Genomic DNA, 21,891 nt, shown 5'->3' with positions numbered 1-21,891 from the left:
GATATTGGGCAACTATAAATATCCTTTAAAAGAAAGAGAATTTGCACATAGAACTTAGGACGAGAACCCGGCAGAGGATTATCACCCTTTTTGAAAACAAAGTCCTCAGAAAACTATCCCCAAACTATGTTTTAGACGTTCTTCCCAGTTTTGAAAGCGCATTAAAAAGATGTACCCCATCGAATTGTATATCCCTCAGATAGAGACATTGTCCTTCCCGAACATCAACTCCTCCTTCACTCCACAGCCTCGGAGATTTCTATTCGAGATTTAGACGCTTTTGCCATATCCCGACTTGTACGAGTGCCAGGTATCGTCATAGGAGCATCGGTACTATCATCAAAAGCAACAGCACTGAATATACAATGTCGGAATTGTCGTTCTACAAAAATATTACCAGTAAATGGTGGATTTTCTGGTGTTTCGCTACCCAGAATGTGCGATAGACAAAAGATGCCTGGAGATCCACCTTGTCCCATGGATCCATATGTGGTCGTTCATGAATCTTCTCAATTTGTGGATCAACAAATTATTAAGCTTCAGGAAGCTCCAGATCAAGTTCCGGTGGGAGAATTACCACGGCACGTTCTTATTTCAACCGATAGATATTTGACAAACCGTGTGGTACCCGGTACGAGATGTATGATCACTGGTATATTTTCTATTTATCAAAATAAAAACACGAAAGGCTCCTCCACAACCTCAGCCGTTGCTATTCGAACTCCGTACCTGCGAGCTGTGGGTATTCATAGCGATGTTGATCACACAGCAAAAGGAAACGCAGTATTCTCGGAAGAGGAGGAACAAGAATTCCTCGAGATGTCGCGCAGACCTGACCTCTACAGTGTATTCGCTTCCTGTATTGCTCCGTCTATTTATGGCAACGACAATATCAAAAAAGCAATAGCATGTCTCTTGCTTGGTGGATCTAAGAAGATCCTTCCTGATGGTATGAAACTTCGTGGTGATATTAACGTCCTTCTCCTTGGTGATCCCGGAACTGCCAAATCGCAGCTTTTAAAATTCGTAGAAAAGGTTGCTCCTATCGCTATCTACACATCTGGGAAAGGATCTTCCGCCGCTGGTCTTACCGCCTCTGTTCAACGCGATCACACAACCCGAGAATTTTACCTCGAGGGAGGAGCTATGGTTCTTGCAGATGGAGGTGTGGTGTGCATTGACGAATTCGACAAGATGCGTGATGAGGATCGAGTGGCCATCCACGAAGCTATGGAACAACAAACTATCTCGATAGCTAAAGCCGGTATCACTACAATTCTCAATGCACGGACTTCAGTCCTTGCTGCAGCCAATCCTATTTTTGGGCGTTATGATGATCTCAAATCGCCAGGCGAAAACATTGATTTTCAGACCACGATTCTATCGCGTTTCGACATGATTTTTATAGTCAAGGATGAGCACGAGAGAGGTAAAGATGAGAAGATGGCGAGACACGTTATGAATGTTCACATGGGTGGTAGAGGGAGAGAAGAACAAGCTGAGTCGGAGATTCCTGTTGAAAAGATGAAGAGATACATCAGCTACTGTAAATCGTACGTATTACTTCTACTCGCCGTCTATGTAACCAAAAAGTTCAAAACTAACAGCCTCCAGTCGTTGTGCACCGCGTCTTTCCCCAGAAGCCGCCGAAAAGCTCTCCTCACATTTTGTATCCATCCGAAAGCAAGTCCATGCCACCGAGATGACAACAAATGAACGCTCTTCCATCCCTATTACCGTCCGTCAGCTCGAAGCCATCATCCGAATAACAGAATCTCTCGCTAAGATCTCTCTCTCCCCTATCGCCTACGAACATCATGTCGATGAAGCAATCCGTCTATTCTTAGCATCCACCATGGATGCCGTTCAACAAGGTGTTGCACAACAAGGAAGTAGAGAACTGCAAGACGAAGTCGCCAGATTAGAGGAAGAATTAAAGAAAAGGTTGCCCGTGGGATGGAGCACAAGTCTAGCGACTTTGAAAAGAGAAATGTGTGAAGGAAGAGGCTTTAGCGAAATGAGCTTAGAGAGAGCGTTGGTGGTGCTGCAGAGAAGAGATACCATTGCTATTAGAGGACAGGGAAGTCAGGTTTATAGAAGCGGTGCATAGGGTGTCGAATGAACGAGCGATGTTTGATGTGTACATGAATAAATAAATGTGTTTGGCGTTGGGACGAAAGAATATTCTCACATTTACGCATAGGATGCGAAGGGATAGTCTATAGTAATAGTATCTAGGTATCAACAACCCCATGATTCGAGGATATAAACTATTAGATAAACGCTGAGACGAGAAAATCTTAAAAGATTATAATCTAGTCGTATATAATTATCGCTCAAACAGTGCATATCAGACGAGATACGTTCCTATCTTCAATATAGAAATTCGAATATATTCAAACCCACGTATCTCCGCTACAGTACATCGGAGAAAAGTCATATAAGTACCTAATAATCTTCTATAGAATTGAAAACTATCTATTCCCTCTTCTCCAAATTACACCCTCCACCCCATCCTACACGCAATTCTCCTACTAAAAAACAATACATAAATAGATCAAGCGCAAACATAGATACACACACACGCGCATATACACATGTATAAAGTAGGATCTTACCTCACCTACCTTATGTATCTAACCTACTCAACTAATCCCTGCCCGCTCGCCCGCCGCTCTCCCATATCTCCATTATAAAAAAAAAGGAACCGAGAACTAACATAATACATAATACAACAAAGCAAAGCAAAGCAAAATAAACACAAAAAATCAAATTCGCGTCTCATCCCAGAAATCTACCTATCTTGTCAATTTCACTGCAAACAATACCTACCTAGGTACTGTCACAGCATATTTTATATTCTCACTCTCAAGAAACGAAATCATAAGTCTTACAAGTTACAACAAACACAGTAAATACATCAATCATCATTTGAATATCATTGAAATTCTCTCCTTTATCGTAATCTCCATGACATCCGGTTTGAAGAACTAAAAAAGTGGAAAGAGGATTTGCTTTCAAGGCACAATGCGCTATCGTACGATGGCATGCCTATCTCCCTGCCTTTCCTCGTCTCCAGAACGCCCGCTCCCACTCCTCGTGCTCCTCGTTCAACCCCTAAATTTCTCATCTGAAGATGCATCATCCCATGAAGAACCAAATCGCGTCCAATTACATACTTAAGTTATTAATGTCAATAATCTTACAAAAGCTTTATCCGGTGCACGAATGCCAAAAGTGCTTCTTCCCAAATGTACATGCTGCAAGCTTCTGTTTGGACCTTCTGATCCCTACTACGGAGGTGGCTCATATGAAATCGACCTAGTTACTCGGAGCGGCGACCTCCTGATTTTGAGGTATGGAAGCTGGTGGTGGTATGTTTGGAGGTCCCATCATTACTCGCTTTGGTTCTCTTTCGGAACTTGCTTCACCCTCTGCACTTCTCTTCTTCTCTTTTTCCTTCTGCGCCGCCCTTCGTGCCTCTTTATCCTTACGTTCATTTTCTTTACGTAACGCTTTGGACTCGAATTCATGCCAGTCGCCCTTAAGTTCTTTGAGCCTATTTCAGGGTATTAGCTAATGATCATTTGGTAAAGTCTGAAAAACAAGAAAATAACATACTCAACAGCCTGTCTCGGCATTGGCTCTTCCGTTGTGAAGTACGGGTGCTCAAGAACATCAGAAGCAGAAGGTCGCTTAACAGGGTCATACTGAAACATGGCATCCAAAAGCTCAAACGCAGCCGGCGTAACTCGTTCCTTGTACTTTTCCGCAAAAACGTTGGATCGTTTGACAGTAGGTCTTAGAAGTTCGAACCATGCCATGTCTACTAAGCCAGGCCAATCAGTTCGATTTGGCGTTCCAAGTACAGCGTAAATTTTCTCGAGTTGACTGATTTCACCACCGTCTCCGGGAAATATTGCGTGTCGAGTAAAAATTTCGACCAAGACACAGGCTGCGCTCCAAATGTCTACTGCAGGACCATATTGTGTCTCGCCGAGGAGAAGTTCTGGTGAACGATACCAGATAGTGATTACACGGTTGGTATAGTCGAGCTGCCTTCGCTTGGCATAAAATCTAGCCAGTCCAAAGTCTGCTAGTTTTAGTTGCCCTTCGTCGCTAACAAGAATATTTGCTGCTTTGATATCCCGATGTAGAACACCTCGGCGATGAAGATAATCTAGGCCCTCAAAAAGCTGTTTAGCAAGATGCTTCTTATGAGCTGCATCTAGCTTGAAGGACGGATGGTTGAGTAAGCCGGTCAGATCGTGTGACAGATATTCAAAAACCATAAAGCAATCGTTCTTCTCCACCATTACCTCTTGTAAATTAACGATATTTGGGTGCTTCAAGGATTGAAGAAGTTTTATCTCCCGTACCGCAGTCACAGGAAAACCATCGCGTTCTCCTTCCATGCGAATCTTCTTCAAAGCAACCAACTTATTTGTATAAACATGAATAGCTTTGAACACTTTACCGTAAGTTCCAGATCCAACGACAGATTCATTGCCAGGTTTCCGGTAGTATACGGAATCCGAGGCCTTGTATTCGGGAAGCAGCTGTGGCTTTGGTTTCAAACGTTGCATAATCTTCTTGACCTTGCGTGTTACAGGTGGTGGCTCGCGAAATGCGTGTTGCGCTCTTGCAGATGCCGGTTCTGTGGGAATATTTCGTGTTGCCGCAGGACCACGAGGGCTATTTTGCATATCTCGCTTGATTGGGACAGCGTTCAGCTTCTGAGAGATCTCTGGTTTTGGAGTAGTAGCCGCTTTCGCCGGGCCTTTGAATGCAAAGCTAAATTTCGAGGAATTTTGTTGGCTCTGGGGACCTGTTGGTGGTGGTCGACTAGGAGGAGGCATTTGTTCCTCATCATTTTTCTTGCTAGTATCCTCAGCCTGAAGGTCTTTTGAGGGCCTAAATAAGTCCTCGCTATCGTCTACCTGGTTTTGAAGTGGTATTGCACTAGAATCAAATGGATTCTGCGATGGGAACTGCTGCTGCGGGGACATATGCTGAGGTGTGACGTTACCGGAATTGCTGAACTGGGCACGACTAGCGCTAGAGGGACCAGAAGGAGGATTCCATTGGGGATTGAATTGATTACCACGATTACCTCGGGCATTGAAATTGCCAGCTCGGAATCTTTGATTACCTCTGAAGTTATTGTTCATCGGCCCTGTGGGAGGCGCTTGGTGAGAAGGAGATTGTGCTTGGTTGCCATACATTTGACTTTGCGGACCAGTGGGAGTAACATATCCTGGTTGTTGCTGGTAGTTTGGCTGGAATTGCCTGTAAGTCTTGTTAGATTATGAAATCATTAGTCCTACCAAAGAATAGCTTACGAAGTGGGAGAAAATTGTTGTTGCTGTGAGCCATTCCAATTTCCCCGTCCAGACGAATATGGTGACTGTGCCTGAGGTGAGCCATGATATGAGTTCGGAGTCATTTGATGCTGTGGGGATTGTGAAAATTGTCTTGGATCAGCTTGAGGGCCTTGGGGGACTTGGTTGAATTGCGGCTTTAGAGGAAATGCTGCCTGCATCTGTTGGTTTGGGTTGTATCCTTGCTGGCTACCATAAAATCCTCTGTTGGCCATCTTATCCGACTTGACCTCAATACTGTTCGCTCCTGAAGCTGCCGATGTCGGTCGGCCTCGGGATTTATTATTAGGGCGATATTCGTCTCGTGAAGGTCGTCCCTTATCCCGCTTTGGAGAACGTCTCCTATTTCCCTTTGGCCCTTTTGGTGCACGAGGTGATTGACGACGACCGCGATTTGTATGCCCGTATCTGTCTGCCTCTGGAGATCGACGAGTCGAGTATGGGGAAAGGTCTCGTTTCTTCTCCTTATTCTCAATCGACTCTAATGTTACTCTTTCCCCGTCCTTTTGTTCTTGCTCAATGTTTCTCTGGGGCGATTGATTACGATTCGCTGGGGGGTCGTCGTAGTCCAGAGAGGATGAAGGGCGAGATTTTTCGAATTTATCGCGGTTCTGACCAGGAGATCGTCCCCGCTTATCGTTCTTCCCGAAATCCTTACGGTTTCTAGGATTCCCTTCCTCGCGTGGATTGTTTCTGTTCTGTTCCGATTGTCGATTTCGATGCTGTGATGTAGACCTGTTACGCCGCTTCCTATCACGTCGAGATGACCCTTTGGTAGCTCCGTTGTGCCGTATTGGACTGCGAGAATTTCTTCGAGCTTTCTTTTGTTGATTGCGATTCGGCGATGGGCTACGACTCTTCCTTCTTTTGATCGGTTGAGGTGAATGAACTGTATCTCCTTTTACTTGTTCCGAGCCTCGCGTCTCCAATAATAGTTCCCTGCCTTGATTGCGCTTCAATACCTCTTCTTGTGAATCCTTTCCTGCCCGAGGAGATAATTGTCTTCTGCGGTCTGGGCTGCGATCTCGCCTTTCAACTTCTTGTGATGGCTTTGACCTATCAGTACTGCGATCTCCAGCGTTGGGTGTCCTGTCGGTGTCCAGTCGACGTGACGTGGGAGACCTTGATCTTCTCGACCGTCTTTCAATAACTCCTCGGTCTACTCTACCTCTATCTCTGCGATCGTCACCGGGGCTCCAGCTGTCTTTCATCTCGAGCGCGATCGCATCTCGAGCATCAGGGTGTTCTTTGGGTTGTTGAGTTGAAGGCATAATTGAGGCAATGTCGATGATTTTGCTAAAGTGGCGCGCTTCTTTAGGCTTAGCGAGAATTGAGTCGATGGATTGGCATCAAACCATACAATGCGACACAAAAGAACCTTAAGATGAAAATGTCGAATTGAATTGAATAATGAAAAGAAGTTTGAGGAAAAGAAGTTATAAAAATCTTGAAGACAATTGAAAAGTATAGGATGAAGATGAAATAAAAAAAATTGGTAGGGATTTTTTGGTGTTACATTACCTATCTGAATGTGATTGTATGACTTGCCTATTTGTTGTGGTTGTGGTTGCGGTGGTCGTGGGTTCTGCTGCTGAATTGAGTTGAGTCCAATAAAGACGATGTTCCTGGGTGTTAGATCCATAAACCATAATCTGCGAAAATGCCATGCCCAAACATTTGATATTGTAAGAAAGAACCCACCACACTCGTTGTTCCATAAGACTTGAAATATTGAAAGAATCGTCCGACACCGAGTGAGCAGATTACCGAGATTTGTGTCCTTCCTTCCAAGTTCCATGCATCGATGCATCGGTATCCAAACCGCGTTTACAATTTCGGAGTCACGCAAAGTATGCAAAGTTCTATCTACGATGCGTTAAAACGCAAATATAACAAGCAAAGCAAAGGAAATTATCGTCGACATGTCCATGCCAATATAGTTGCTTCTGCGCGAGAGTCAAGGGAGTCTAACCCTCAATTATCCCACGCCCATGTGTGCAAAGAAATGTCCCTGGTGTAGTTGGGAGCAACTCCCTTGCAGCTCTTCTGCCAAAAGATAAATTGCCCAGCGCTCGAAATGTAGACAGTATTCCGGGAACTCCGCCGTTGTGTGGCTTTGTGGTTTTGAATTACTCGGCGGGATCGTCCTAGAAATGGTTGTGAATGATGATAACATCTATGATAAATGATCGATAGCCTCAAGCACCTTCAGTGGGCCATGATGTCGTTGTTGGGGGCAGTCAAGGTTAGAGCTTTGTGAGGCTCAGTATATGGGTAAGGATAACGAGTGCTTCATAATCACCCAGAGACGGCCATCATGTCAAAAAGTCTGGTCGTCTGCAAACCAGTACTTATTTGGAATCAGGTAGGTTCGAACAACACAGAAGCGTTAGAAACCTAATCATAGTCCAGCGAGGCATTTAACAGTAAGACATGTGCCAACTTCAGCCTTGTTAAAGTAACGACCACTATTTGATATCTTGCAAATATCAAGCGTGCTGGTGTCGAAGTTGGCGTGTTGACAGTTCGTTCAAGCATATCAAGGACTCATTAGGTATGGCATATTCACGAATAATCCTTTGACCCGTCCATGCCGATAAATATCAGCCACTTCCATCAATTCGCAGTCTCAACTATTAGTGAGGGGTGAAGACAACTTTCAGCCTTCCAAGCTAAACGCAGAAAAGTAATTGAAACCATCATATGGGAAACTATCGTTGTTGTTTTGGAAGAAGTATCTGCATACGCGGAGGCATATACGTAGATGATTGCAGATACTGCCTGGCGCGGTGTACAGAATCACATACCACCAAAGATATTGCTTATTGTCGATTCTCATATAGCGTATGAGCGGCAACTAAGGTTGCCAATAGCGGAGAATGATTTTAAAATCCAGGCGATCAGCATGAACATAACTATATCGAAGAAGTGTTTAGGGGAGCCATCGTCTCGTAATGTGCCTATCGCGATCTTCGAAACGCTGGCATGTACGATTGTAAGAAGCAGCGAAAGCTTTGAGAGAAAGACTTTACCATTAGCATCATAATCCTAACTAGTTCGCATTCTTCCTAGATGTCTTCGTGCCGCGGCATGTTGTCGCAAATAATAAATATGAACGAAACTCGTAGTCTTCTTTGCAGGACTGTAACAATGACATGTTACGGTTTATTCATCTGAGAGCAAGGCTGCCAGGCTCTTTTCGTTTGGCATTTGATTACATAATTTAGCAGTGCCCAAAAATTCGCCGTCGTGCTAAAGTGTTCGGCTATATTGAAATTGTTCTGGTGGTTTCACCAAAAAAGCAGCTTCGACAAATCCAACATCTCAGAGGATGCCATGCTATGCAAAGTTGCAAACTCTAATTCTTGTTCTGGATACTAATCAAGCTTGGACTTGAGCGGATTTGTAGACGCGCAACTAAACTTTTGCTAGAATTTTCGTAGCTTATTAATGAACCGAAGAGTAGGAATAGTAAACGTGAGATGGAATAGGAGCATACAACAATAAAGACATTCGAAGTTGAACGTCTGCCTTGTTTTAAGTGCAAGAATGAAAACACTCAAAAGACATATAGAGATTTGGGTTCCAAGCGATAGATAGAAAAGTCACATCTTCCTTGTTCTCTCATCAATAAATCTAGCTGGCTTTTAAAGAATGGCTTGAGTGAGCTGCAGCACAAAAGTTGGCTATGCCTATTGAACTTCGTCCCAGTATAAACATCGCTGCCATATGAGTGAGTAGTTCATATGTATGCATTAAGTACAACTATTTTTGGGCGGGAGTGTTACACGGAGCCTGACTATGTTCACTCACTATTACTACCCAGGCCGCAGTTGCAATTGCAACTCACTTCATTGACTACACAGACTACCATAAAATTGGTTAAAGTCTCTAAATCTACATATCTCTACTGCCAGAACACCTCAAAAATCATTCCACATTATGTAGCTACTTGCCAGATCCTCAAGCGTAGCATCTGTTCTAGGCCTTGCCATTCATCTTCCAGGTGGTATTAGTGAAGCATATGTACTCTATACTCTATCCAAGAAGGCAGTCACAATTTTCGATTGATATGCAAAGATTTATATATTGTACCAGACGTTCCTGATGAGATCAGATTGGAGGAAATTCAGTTTATATCAGTGGTCTTGACTTCCCGCCTCACCGCTCCTTTCCTCTTCCTTTGCTTTCCTATTTCACTTTTAATAATTGAAATAACGTGGTTTATCATCGGGTCGCCAATATCACCGGGTCGCCACTTTTTTCACCATTCAACCACTTCAATTTTGTATTATTCAACAGCTACTCAATCAATTGATTGAAACTATTAAGAATCTAATAATCTAGGGTCTATTATACTATTTTGACAAGTTCTTGAATTGTGACCAGTTCTCCCACATGTACTACAGCATCGACTAGAAGATGCTTCCCCATTAGAATTCCCTCTCTTTTGACGCTCGTCGCGTTGAATCTGAACATCAACCTTTTGTTGAGATAATATATCAAGAGCCTCTTGTCCGGTAAGCACTCCTCCTTGATGTAATTGAATCTTTTTTGCGTGTCGACGTTTGCTTAATGCCTCGTTTGCCTTCCGAAGTGTACGATTTTCTGCACTCAAAAGTGTATTCTCATGTGCTAATCTCTCTGTACCTTTAGCTAGAGCTAGTACAGTTTCGAATATAGGCGTAGGAGAGCTTGATTGATGACGACTTATTCGAGATTTTACTAAAGTTGATTGAGAAAGAGCTTCAGTTGGATTGTGAGGTGTTTGAGAGATCCAAGGATCTATATTGAGAGGGGGGGAGTAGGTGTATGAATTCGAATATCTAACTTTGAGAGTACAGCTTCAGGATTAAATGGTATTAATCCAGTTCCTCGAAACCTAGCTTTTATATTCTGAGATGTAATTGATTGTTGATATGCAGCTTTGAAAGCTATAAAGAATTCAACCTTAGAGATATGGTTGATATATGCCTTGATAAATCCATCAATTTGACTACTATACGAGCGTTTCAGGACACTAAAACATCCAACATCGAATGATTGAGTTAAATGACTAGAATGCACTGGTAGCTTTATGCATATTATATCATTTGCTTTGCAATATGACTGAAAGGGTATTGATTCATGACTTTCGTGTCCATCCAGCACTAACATTCGATATTTGCCCTTGCTTCGATGAATAGTATGTTTATCGAAATGCTTTAACCATTTTAACCCTGTCTCATTATTCGTTTATCCATTGGAAATAGGTTTAATAGCCCAATCTGCAGGAAGATCGGTTTCGGTATACCAATTCGAAAGGTGGACTTGTCCTTGAACTATCAGAAATGAAGGTATAGTTTCACCCTCTCCATTACCACATATAATTGCTGTAGCTCATTCTCGATTGCCTGTTTGTATTGCCTTGCTTCTGCCATTTCGTTCAGCACTAGTTACAACTATACAGGCAACTATAATCCCCATCATGAAGCCTGTTTCGTCGAAATTGTAGAAATCGCAATCCTGAATACCATATTTCGCTCGCATATTCAATACCACTTGAAACTATCTTTCAATAAGCTTAGGATCTTCGCAGAGAGCCCTTTGAAAGTCATAAACGCGATTAAAACGCATCTTTAATTCCGTATGACGCTTTACGAATCGATGAGCTCAGAGCTTTCCAACCTTCTTTGCCCCTCGCGACTGAAGAATATAATTCGCCATATCTTCCACACCACTCAATTTAGATGCAAACCCTCTATCATCCATATCAATTATATACTGAAGAAGCACTTTCTCTTCTAATTCAGTTATTTTATGCCCATTTGCTCGAGTTTCCATTTGGTTATTTCGACCGTTGATTCTATCGCGTAGTGTAGATCGAGGTACTGAATAGACTTTCGCAGCTTTCGTAATTGTCAAATTTTTAGACTTTCAAATAGCTTCAATAGCTAAGATGATTCGGGCTTCTTTTGATTGTGTTTCCATGATAATTCATTGAGATATCGCGAATTGAAATTGAAGTGGTTGAATGGTGAAAAAAGTGGCGACCCGGTGATATTGGCGACCCGATGATAAACCACGTTATTATACTCCTTATTTTTAGAAGTAAAAAGAAAATATCTTTTTAAAATAAAATTCAATATCATTTTCCGATTCTAGAAATAATAAAACATTATTATTCTTAAAAATTCAATAATAATTGTGACGGAAATCCCTGCTTTCCTCCCACCCTTATTATATAAGAAACCTCAGGTACATTAACCATGTCCACACATGATACGATTACTCGAGATTAGTATGCGATTTAGGTGACCTGAGGATCAGATCCGGACAAGTACTAGGTATCAATGGTTATCGGTAAAGTAAGATCATTGGAGGGATAAATATGACTTCTTTTTGCCTAAGCCATTACGGCTAGGCCATTCATTTGTGTATATATAGAGTAGCTATCCCCATCTACAGGTGCTCTTCACCTGTAGATTCTAAGTTAAATACAATTGCTGGTCTATAAACACCCTTTTGGTCACAGAAATCAATGCCTCTGGTTTATGATCCACTCAGACTCGATACTTTAGACTCTTTAACTTTACTCCGAGGTCCTTAAACATCTCAATACTAGCTAGGCTAAAGTCAAGATATCTGTAACGATACTGTACTAAAGGCAGCGGCTGCCTAAGGTTCGTCGGTTGGTAGTTATGGGTTAAGGCTTTATCACTGGTATTCACTTGGAAGTGAATTCGTTACTAGATCAAGTAGAATGTAGGTAAACTAATTGATAACTAAGTTGAGCACGAAGCTCCTAAAGTATGAAACTATTCTAACTATATACTAAACGTTTCTCTGAATGCTAGCTCTGCTAGCCGGCTAGCAGAGCTATCACGTCACGTGATCTCCCATTGGCCTCAGGACACTAATCCTGGGACGATTCTCATCCTAGGATAATATTAGACGTGGTTCGTGACACTTATACATCTAAACATCAATAACACCTAACTACAAAAACACTCATCTATTATCAATAACTCACAAAAAACATATCTAACAATAATATAAATCATAAATAACAGAAATAAACAATAATAAATATCAATCCCATACCAAAAGAAAGAGCCACCATGACATAATATAAATCTATATTTTAATACACTAAAAAAACAAGCTTAGTTCAAACTACTATACACAACATCAAGAATCCATTCCCTTCATTCCCTCCATTCCCTTTATGTTACGTCGGACAGTAACATAGGTCACGTTCTTGATCACATGATCAAGAAACCGACAAATCGAGATCGGTTTTGCGGTGATCGATTTGTCGGGCTCATAACCATCGGTTTTTTAAGGAGGCATGAAGGTCTATATAATCAAGATGGATTTCCTTTGTATAGAGCTTCATGCTCAAGATCAATCATTTAGTATACTCTACTATTAGTTACGAATTGCATTATTGTCATTACTTTAAGTCCCTGCTTGACACCTAGTTATAAACCACCTCGAGAGCCTAGAGCACTTCCACGTGATCTAGACGGCAAACCTCGTAACACTTATCCCATCTCCTTTCCTTCACTCTTTTTTTCTCTTGTCACATCAGATCACTTCATCACTTCATCACCACCAAATCACCAAACCCACTCAAATCTCAAATATCAAATATCAAATATCCAAAAAATTTCTAATCTTAAACATATATACAATTGAAAATAATCGATCCCCAATCCAAAGATCTCAAAAAGAAAAAAAAGTCTATATACCTATATAAAAAAAAATAGAGCCAAAAGAAAGTAAGAATAGGAAAGAAAATCCTCAATCCTAAATCCTCAATCCAAAAAAAGAGAAAAATGGTTTCCCAAAACACGGGTATTCCCAATCCGATGCGATATGATCGTACCGTTTCCATCCCATTCCGAATATCCTTTTCTATAACCATCCATCATGAAAGAACCAACCGACCGACCATCATAAAATTCGTATGTCACATCGCGGCACGCTTAGCGGCGCTGACGTACATTTATTTTTTCCTTTTGTCCTTATCTTTTTTCGTGTTGCGCTTGCTTCTGATGTACTGTGTGTATGTCGGTTTGAATCGTTATGTATGTACATGCATCAGCGCAAGGGTATCTCCATGCCCATCTCCACCCCCAAACAAACAAGCAAAGGAAAGAAGAATGAAACCAATAAAAGATCTAAGCCGATCCCCCACCAGTAACAAACTCCTTACCAAACTTCGATCTAGTCTCACGCTTAGAAGCAGGAAGATTACCCAAAAGACAAACGAGCTCATTGGAATCCGTAGCTTGAGTTTGCACATCATCAGCATGATTGTAAGCGTTATCGCAAGGAAAGCTTTGACAGCCAGAGACAGGAAGACCGGTATGTAAGGGGAAGAGTTCCTTGACACCTTCTGTATCGTCGGGGTTAACGATGGCTGAGACATCAAAGTAAGTCATGCCTCCCCAGGAATCGAAGCAGACTTCTCCGAGCATGCCGGAGGTGTTTTCGGCACCGTCAGAGATGGAGTACCAATTGCCGATCCAGCCGGTTGGGAAGGTTTGGTTGGCGGTGCTGTCTCCTTGGATGGTGAGGGATTCGATGGCTTCGTAGCCGGAGGTGGCTGTGAAGACTAAAGTACGGGTGGTGCTATCTTGGTTGACGAAGTGGACAGTGCCGGCAGAGGCAATAGTTGCGAGTGCTGCTGTAGCGGCGAGGATGGAAGTTGTGAATTGCATATTGAGTGATGGATGTGTTTTGTGTGATGTTTAAACTTGATAAGGATTTATTGAGATAAAGTAAGACTATGCTTTTACTTCAAGTTGGTCGATCGAAACTAATTGCTTCTTTTGGCAATGAGGTGTCGGATCGGATGTTTGAAATGATATTGTGTAAGTCCTCAAGACTAAGAGTTCAATGTCGTAGAGACAGGTTATGCTGTTAGGCAGACTGTGGAAGTAGTGAAGTGACTGTAAAGTCAAGTGCGATCTCAGATCGAAATGTTGAGTAACTTAATGAATGAGTGAACTCTTGTAGACGACGTGGTGGGTAAGGAAAGAAAAGGAATACACATGAGGGGCACAGTGGATTATATAGACAGAGAACTAAGTGTAAAACGTGGGACACCACTAAGGTACCATGATTCTCCCAAGAAAACGCCAGCTCGGGCACTTAGCTCAGTCTGGAAAATACATCACGGCAATCATAGAGTCATGACAACCATACTAGGTATTTCAATCGGGACTAAGTAAAGGAAAGCATCCAGAACATTTGCTTATTTCAGGCTGCATATTCCAAGTTCCTGATCTAAACCCAATCGAGTATGAGTACATCTAATGCTCCGCTATTTCTAGAGAGTCGGTACACGCAAAGATATTTGTAGATGAACACTAAACCCCAAAGCGGCAGTTACTGGCATCAGCGACTCGGAGGAACATGGCTTGGCGAGATTAAAGAATTTTCCTTTGGTGGGAAGAAATGGAGCGAAGAGATCGATGAGCTTACGCTTTGATTGGATCGCGGACTTCTGTTCCTGAATCTTAACGGCAGGGCTATGCGTTTGCCAATGCGTAGGGCATGCCCAGCGGAAAGTCTATTTGATATTGCCCAGTATGTGGAGAATATACGAGTAGCCAATAATCTTTATACTTTTACTTCGATTATTCGTATCTGTTGCACTCTGATGCCAAATACACTTTTCTCATCCAACGAAAATTGAAAAGATCAAGGCATTCTAGACACTTGATCTTAGAACTTGAATCATTCCTCAATTGTCATTTATCATTGTCAATGTCATTGTCAACTGTCCATAGTAAATTCGTGTTTGCACCTTGAAGAATTTGTTTCCCAAGTGTTTCGCTGCAGTGACCGGTCATTGGCATGAATGGCTGATGTGGGCAGTCGGAGGAGAGTTATCGGCGTATTGATTTTGAACTCGTTACTGTTGTAATCATCGAATCTGGATACATCGAGGATGACGAAGAAAATGCCGTAATACAGTGAGTGACCAGGATTCAATCACGGAGTTCATATTTTCAAAATTTCGGACGTGATGAGGTGCATTGAAAAATTCTATACCGCCGTCACACACACTTCGATTCCAATTGTTCTCGATCTTTTTATTTTTAACCTTGCAATTTCGCAATTTTGGAGGTTCCTCTTGAATAAAAGTCTGTTCTTACCCTTCGCGGATCATCGGGAAAGAGCCGCAGGTACGGCAGCGGAACGGTGAACGTGGAAATTCGCCTTGATATTGTCTAGGGATGGCAAAGCGACTGCATGGCTTGCAAGGACAAGCCATCTAGAAAAAAGGCCGGTTTGTTTCGATATTATGGATAGCTTAGAAAGGATTGGTTGATAAAAAGAGCTACTGCAAAGTTACTGCATGTGTTGTGTAATGTTACAAATTTTCATCACGTTCATCACGTTCATGTGTGTTCTCTGCGAGTTCATGTATGGAGTCCTCGATTTATCAATGCTCGAATCATATAAAATGCCGCAAAAACTCTTCTTCGTTCCAAGTTCCAAATTACGCCATAGAGGAGTAATGTAATGCCTAGATATCCATTCACATGTGGGTATCCATAAGGTTTCCTGCTTGAGCTTCGGTGGGGGCTTACTTGCCCTTGCAGTAGCCTCAGGAACCCGCAAGGAGCCCGACGCCCACGCATTTAGGCCCTGCATTTAGAGCATGTACTCCGTGCGTGTTCGAGGGCTGAAAAGTCAAAAAGAACCCCTTTGTCGAATAGACTTGATGTGATTCTTCGAGTCGCTGATTGCCACGAATCAATTGTGTAATCGGTGAGTGTGATTCCATAAGGTATGAAATAATCCAACAAACTCGTACCTTCAACAGTGTTGGTTTGTCGGATTGAATGCAATCATTCATTAATCATTAAGGTATTTTCAACCCACAACAGGTTAACAACCTTCTCACTAACCTTCCGTTAACACAACATCAATCAAAGCCCCATATTTTCTGTCCCATCAGCATTCAGCAACAAATTTTCAGAAGAAGCATGAGGAAACCATGAACGAGATTAACAACTAACCGTACTCGAACCAAAGCACCGGCGTAATGATAACAGGCATGACATGTGGGAATAATACGCGATGGATCCCGAACTGCCTATCGTAATTTCCGGTTGCTGAGTAATAATCATTCGCTAGACCCACCGGATGAAGTTACCGGAGGAAACCCAGGGAAGAAAAAGCGATTCACGATCTAGAACTTTGGCTATGTCGGAACCTTTTATCTAGTGGTGTGTCCGAGGACCGAATTGCGAAAGTAAAAGATTTCACCGCTCTGGAACTTTCCTGTATACCTAGGTAGGTATTTGGAAAGAAGTCAGATGGTTTTGCTTGGTGATAGAATAAGAAGTTAATGGAGCCTCATGCGTGATGGGTAATACCAGTCAGTACCCGAATGTGATTTGTGTACATGTGCAAATGGTTAACTAAGGATACAGCATCTGTGATACAGCTTTTTGTTCGGCTGGCATGGCATGTGAGTATTCAATATTGTGTAAAATTCTTTGCGAGGGACTTGATTTGATAGCTCGCTCAAGGCTCTATCCTAGACTCCCGGTGTTGATCTATCTATCTCTCACCGAACCGAGTGGTATACGGTAGAATCTAGATGAAAAGATGTGCGAACGTTCTTCTCATTATTCTTCTCCAAGTGACGTATGAAGCGGACCTGAGTGAAGAAAAATGTGCAAGAAAAACTGTGCAGTGTGAGATGAGTTGTATGTTGAGCTTATTGACGAGCTTATTGACAAAGTAGGTACTTTTCGAGCAAATCTCCATGAAAATGGAACTACCACGGATCCAGAAGGACGTTGGCGATCATCGAACTTTCTAGAGTAGATGGTGAGAAAACTCTTCACAAGTTCTTCTCTGTGAGTCGTAACTCGTCCCAGAAGAGGCGAGTGAGGTAAAATAAAGTGGAGATAATTGTGCTTGCTTTTATGTCAGTCCGACGAGGTGCATAAATTGAGTAATGCATATCGGGATCGACATCTTTAAACACCGGCGTTGAAACATTCTATTGCTGCGTCTCCTGGAGTCTAGACTCTAGTGTGTTGAGAAATCAATACCGGCAGATGGAAATTTGGATGTACTCAATAATGTGATGATCAAGGTCGAAAGGACTGAAGTAATAGCATATCCGAGGGAATGATATCGCTCCGTTCGATTTGATCGAAGATTCGAAATCAATGATGTGAACTTCAGAACGAGGACGAATGGCCTAGCTTTCATGTCCTGAGCCTCGCCATGTCGTGAACGCGTAATCCTACACATCAATGTGTCTATTAAAAGGTTGATGGCGTCGTAATACCAATTATTAGACAAACCCAAGGTATTTGAAGCAGAAATTCCCTAACTCAAAGTTAGCAAAAGACATATCATGGAATTAATCTCACCGCTAGAAAACATCAGAATATTGTTAAAGTGGATCATGATAGAAACTGAAGGTTTGCAACTTCGTATAGATAGTGAGGCTATGCTATCTCACTTCATCTCGTACTTGGAGACACTTGAAGACATGTGAAGAAACAATAGGTGATTCCGCAATGAATGGCAAGCCTTCGGCTGATTTCCTCGTTGTGGAAGAGAGAACTGAGTCATTATATCCGCTCTCCGCTGACGGGTCGCAACATACTGCTGTTGTATAGCATGATCGTTTCGTATTCCTGCCTGCTCACTACCGGCAGTTCACACTGCACCTACTAAGCTGATGACAAAAAAGTTGAGACATCACAAAAATAGAAGTTCACGTTCGTAATGCGGGTCGGTTCCGATGGAAAACGATAGTTGTGTTGGGTTGAGGAGCGGATCGACTTGGCAATCTTTTCCGTGGCGGAATCTTTCCTGACTTCTTGTGAGTACTTGGGCTTTTTGGATCACGATTGTCATTCATCCTCGTGTTATGTCGGACCGAAATCAAGTCGAAATGGAACTATTAGCAATTATTCAGAAATGTCCACATGTTTTGACGTCAGATTTAGAGTCTACGCCTTCGATCTATGGAAAGGGCGTTCTTTTTAAATTCTAGCCTGTCTGGCATGTGCGTGGGAGGAAAGTTCACTCACTCTCTGTCTTAGGTTCGTCGGTAAGCCAAATTTGTGGTCTAAGAGTGGTCCCTTTACATATTTGCAATTCTCGTAGTAATCGTCCCTAGTAAGTGTTTTGAGATGTTTTGAGATGGATTTCTCTCATTACTCTCCAAGGCTCCATCCAGCCCTATGTGAATTCTCAACCTTGTGTTACCCCATAATCACCATCCCACCATCCCACCTTTCCATCTTTCCATCTTTATGGAGAACCCTATGTATCAAAGGCGTTATAAATGCAAGACAACAATGATGATGACATGCACATTGACCTTTTCTCTTGCATAAAGCTTAACAAGAAAAAGATAGAATATTGAACTTAGCAATTCTCCGATTTGTTAAGGATAATGTTGCCCGGTTATCTCCTCGTATTCAGTATCTCTAACCTTGGCAAATAACATTCATGCTGAATGATTGCACAACCTTATTGGAGTATTGTTTCCAGCAAACGGGCAACACGGAAAAGCTCGTCCTCTTCTTCCCCTCATCATCAACGGCGGATGACGATCTAACGAATTTTTCAATTCCCTTCTAGAGTACTTTACTGCCCAAATACATCTAACCGGGTCGTTCCAAGAATCTACTGACCATACTTTATCGTAAATATCTTCTCTTTGAACATATTTCTAGCCCATCCGCATTGACAGCCCACTACCTTTGGAACTTGAAGAAGGCAAAGAGGGTGCGATCCCAAGATATCTCACACTAGATACGCTAGAAGAATTCAACGAGCTTATACCGTGTAAACACCTGCATTAACCTCACCCTATCTCTGTCAAAACATTGTCCGCCATGTCAGCAAAGATGACGGTTCAAAGCAGTCAGGCACATGTGCGAGCCAGTAATAAATATCTTTATAATGATTGGTTGTGATATGGGTCGAAAGTACGAGAAATACTTAGTTACCAAAGCTACCAACGAATGAAAAGGGTGAAGACTTCGGGATAACTCCTAAAATGGGAGTTAGAAATTGTTAGTTTTTTTTACTTTACCGGATAAAATGACTATAAAGTCATCAACCGACCAGCCACTTGTTTAAACAACTCTCAGACTTCTCAGATTTCAATATGCTTGGGAGTTGGGAGATTCTCGTGTTGGGCGACTTGGACTGAACATTCGGACGAAAATAGATATTCTATCAATCAATAAATCTCACCCATGACGCAGATCTAAGCGGACAAGTGGGTTGTAAGTTGTTAAGTGTGGACAAAAGTGACTTTAGAGCGGGGGAAAAAGTGGAAAGTAGCTCAGATAGCAGGTGAAAAAGTCGGAATGAGGTACCCGGAAGCGAAGAACAGATACCTTTCTGATCTTTCCTTACCTATTCTATTTCTACTCCATATAACCATCTCACGGTACTTGGCCAACCATTAAGCGGTACGTCGTATTCACGAGCATCGAACATGAAATCTTTTCTTTTCTGGAATAACAAATGAGTAATAAATCAAGCCACATCGTACTGGTAGCAAGCACCGATTGAGCAGTGGCTAGTTCTTTGATATCTCATTGGAGCGAAGGAGAGAGGTTTTTCACGCTAAGCACTACTACTATACGAAGAATTAAGAATTATCTCAATTTTTCATTCTTATCTCAATATGACCCGAAGTATAGGTATTGATATATGCATACCAAGCCTGCTTATTGGCTGTACATGCAGTAGTAACTTCTTCTTCTTCTTCGTTTGTGGAGGCTCGTAAAAGTTTATCAAGTTCAAAAAGTTAAAAAGTTAAAACTTATTTCCCAAGTGGGTGAAGGTGAAAGTTCAGTCCGATTAGATACGATGTGATTTGATGATGAGGGTGATGAGGAAGATGATGATACCTTGATAGTACAACACAATATTACATGGTACATCCATTCATTGGGTCACTTTGAAGAAGGTGGAGGGGTAAATTGTGTGAATCGGGAAAGGTGCAGCAGCCAGCCAGCCAGCAAGGTGAGAAGTTTGGTAACTTGATCATTCTTTCCTTATTCACACATACCAGGTAGATACTACGTAGGTGGATAGAGGGAAGTATTTCCACGGCTCAACAACTTCTTTCGTCCCTACCTTTCTAATACCTACCTAGTAGTATTTACCTACCTACCTAATTCCTCTCACCTTTTACATAATCTTGTCCCGACTGACTAAAATCAAAAATAATACTAATGCATGCAACTTGTACCTGCCTCTGTCTGCCTGTTTACATACGAATGTCGACAAGTACTTAATAAACTCTACGTCCCCATCTTCATCTAAATTTTTATCTTCCTCTCTCTCACACACATACACTTCACAACAACCACATTCGTTCAAGTTTTGTCACATCAATCTCATCTCTCAATCCTCTCATCAACATAATATCTTAATATCACCCCACTTTCGTTATTGTAACAATACAATATCACAGTCGTTCAGGAAAAATAAGAAAACATGAAGACATTTCAATCGCTCATCACAGCTTTCGGGCTTCTTACTGTAGTCAACGGTTACAAGTACTCCAATGTAACTGGTATTGCGTATACGGTTAGTTTCAACTCTTCGTTGATATTGTTTGATATCACTTGCTTCCTCATGCGTGTGCTGACTTTCTATCTCTTTCAGACTATCACTACTGATATCTATACCACTGTCTGCCCATCTGCCACTACTTTCTCCATGAGATCCAAGACTTATACCGTCACTGATTCTACTACCTTGACCATCACTGACTGGTAATTATGTTGACTGAAAACGCCTCGATCAAAGTACTAACAATTCGATCTAGCCCCTGTACATACTCTACCACCATTCCCAAGACTGTTCCAACTGTTCCAGCATCCTCGTCAAGCAAGCCAAGCAGCTCTATCCCTTCTGTTCCAGCTTCATCGAGTGTTTCCAGCAGCGCTTCCTCGGTTATCACCAGCAGTGCCTCTGTTCCTCTCGGTACTGGACCAACTTCGGAGCCTGTCAAACCAACTGAGACCGAGCACACAACATGGACTACATACACCACCGACATTCTTACAACTGTTTGCCCAACTCCAACTACATTGACTATTGGAACAAAGACATATACCGTCACTAAGTCAACTACTTTGACTATTACCGATTGCCCTTGTACCGTTAGCAAGCCACATCCATCCAGCACTTCGGTTCCCATCACCCCTTCGTCGAGCGAGAGCAGCATTAAGTCAACATCTACACCAAAGACCACCATCATCGTTCCTCCTCACGCTAATTCCACATTCTCCGCCCCTACTGCTCCTGCTCCACCAAAGACTACCCCGGTCGTCTGGACTACTACTGTGGTCAGCAGTTATACCACATATTTGCCCATCTCCCACCACTGTCGCTATTGGGTAACCACACCTACACTGGCTCATCTGCCACAACTTTAACCGTGACAAAGTGGTAATGTCTCCCATTTTTCTCTTCCAACCAGTCAAATCATGGCCTAATCATG

At 42.3% G+C, this 21,891-nt stretch overlaps 7 protein-coding genes across 7 annotated transcripts in view; 4 read left to right on the top strand and 3 right to left on the bottom strand.

The window, feature by feature from the left end:
* Positions 1-453: 453 nt before the first annotated feature.
* On the top strand, positions 454-2,110 carry SS1G_07673 (hypothetical protein; the record flags this gene model as incomplete). Its single annotated transcript, XM_001590998.1, has 2 exons — positions 454-1,553; positions 1,615-2,110. The coding sequence occupies 2 exons, from the start codon at positions 454-456 to the stop codon at positions 2,108-2,110; spliced, it is 1,596 nt and encodes a 531-aa protein (XP_001591048.1).
* Positions 2,111-3,321: 1,211 nt separating this feature from the next.
* Positions 3,322-6,652, bottom strand: SS1G_07672 (hypothetical protein; the record flags this gene model as incomplete). The annotated part of the gene is made up of 3 exons (XM_001590997.1): positions 3,322-3,559; positions 3,622-5,289; positions 5,343-6,652. The coding sequence occupies 3 exons, from the start codon at positions 6,650-6,652 to the stop codon at positions 3,322-3,324; spliced, it is 3,216 nt and encodes a 1,071-aa protein (XP_001591047.1).
* A 348-nt stretch (positions 6,653-7,000) lies between these two features.
* SS1G_07671 (predicted protein) lies at positions 7,001-8,872 on the top strand (the record flags this gene model as incomplete). The annotated part of the gene is made up of 5 exons (XM_001590996.1): positions 7,001-7,066; positions 7,120-7,374; positions 7,578-7,626; positions 8,156-8,376; positions 8,825-8,872. The coding sequence occupies 5 exons, from the start codon at positions 7,001-7,003 to the stop codon at positions 8,870-8,872; spliced, it is 639 nt and encodes a 212-aa protein (XP_001591046.1).
* Positions 8,873-9,510: 638 nt separating this feature from the next.
* SS1G_07670 (hypothetical protein) lies at positions 9,511-10,464 on the bottom strand (the record flags this gene model as incomplete). The annotated part of the gene is made up of 3 exons (XM_001590995.1): positions 9,511-9,572; positions 9,786-10,025; positions 10,449-10,464. The coding sequence occupies 3 exons, from the start codon at positions 10,462-10,464 to the stop codon at positions 9,511-9,513; spliced, it is 318 nt and encodes a 105-aa protein (XP_001591045.1).
* Positions 10,465-13,546: 3,082 nt separating this feature from the next.
* On the bottom strand, positions 13,547-14,089 carry SS1G_07669 (hypothetical protein; the record flags this gene model as incomplete). Its single annotated transcript, XM_001590994.1, has 1 exon — positions 13,547-14,089. The coding sequence occupies one exon, from the start codon at positions 14,087-14,089 to the stop codon at positions 13,547-13,549; it is 543 nt and encodes a 180-aa protein (XP_001591044.1).
* A 2,702-nt stretch (positions 14,090-16,791) lies between these two features.
* On the top strand, positions 16,792-17,219 carry SS1G_07668 (predicted protein; the record flags this gene model as incomplete). The annotated part of the gene is made up of 3 exons (XM_001590993.1): positions 16,792-16,857; positions 16,990-17,098; positions 17,137-17,219. The coding sequence occupies 3 exons, from the start codon at positions 16,792-16,794 to the stop codon at positions 17,217-17,219; spliced, it is 258 nt and encodes an 85-aa protein (XP_001591043.1).
* Positions 17,220-20,879: 3,660 nt separating this feature from the next.
* Positions 20,880-21,891, top strand: part of SS1G_07667 (predicted protein) — a gene marked incomplete at both ends in the record, with an annotated part of 1,931 nt that continues 919 nt past the window's right edge. The window contains 3 exons of the mRNA XM_001590992.1: positions 20,880-20,972; positions 21,051-21,160; positions 21,214-21,787. Of these exons, the coding sequence (XP_001591042.1) occupies positions 20,880-20,972; positions 21,051-21,160; positions 21,214-21,787 (777 nt within the window). The remainder of the gene's footprint in view (positions 20,973-21,050; positions 21,161-21,213; positions 21,788-21,891) is intronic.

Source organism: Sclerotinia sclerotiorum, genomic scaffold (assembly GCF_000146945.2).
Source record: "Sclerotinia sclerotiorum 1980 UF-70 scaffold_10 genomic scaffold, whole genome shotgun sequence".
Lineage (NCBI taxonomy): Eukaryota > Fungi > Ascomycota > Leotiomycetes > Helotiales > Sclerotiniaceae > Sclerotinia > Sclerotinia sclerotiorum.
This window is presented reverse-complemented; position numbering and strand designations above follow the sequence as displayed.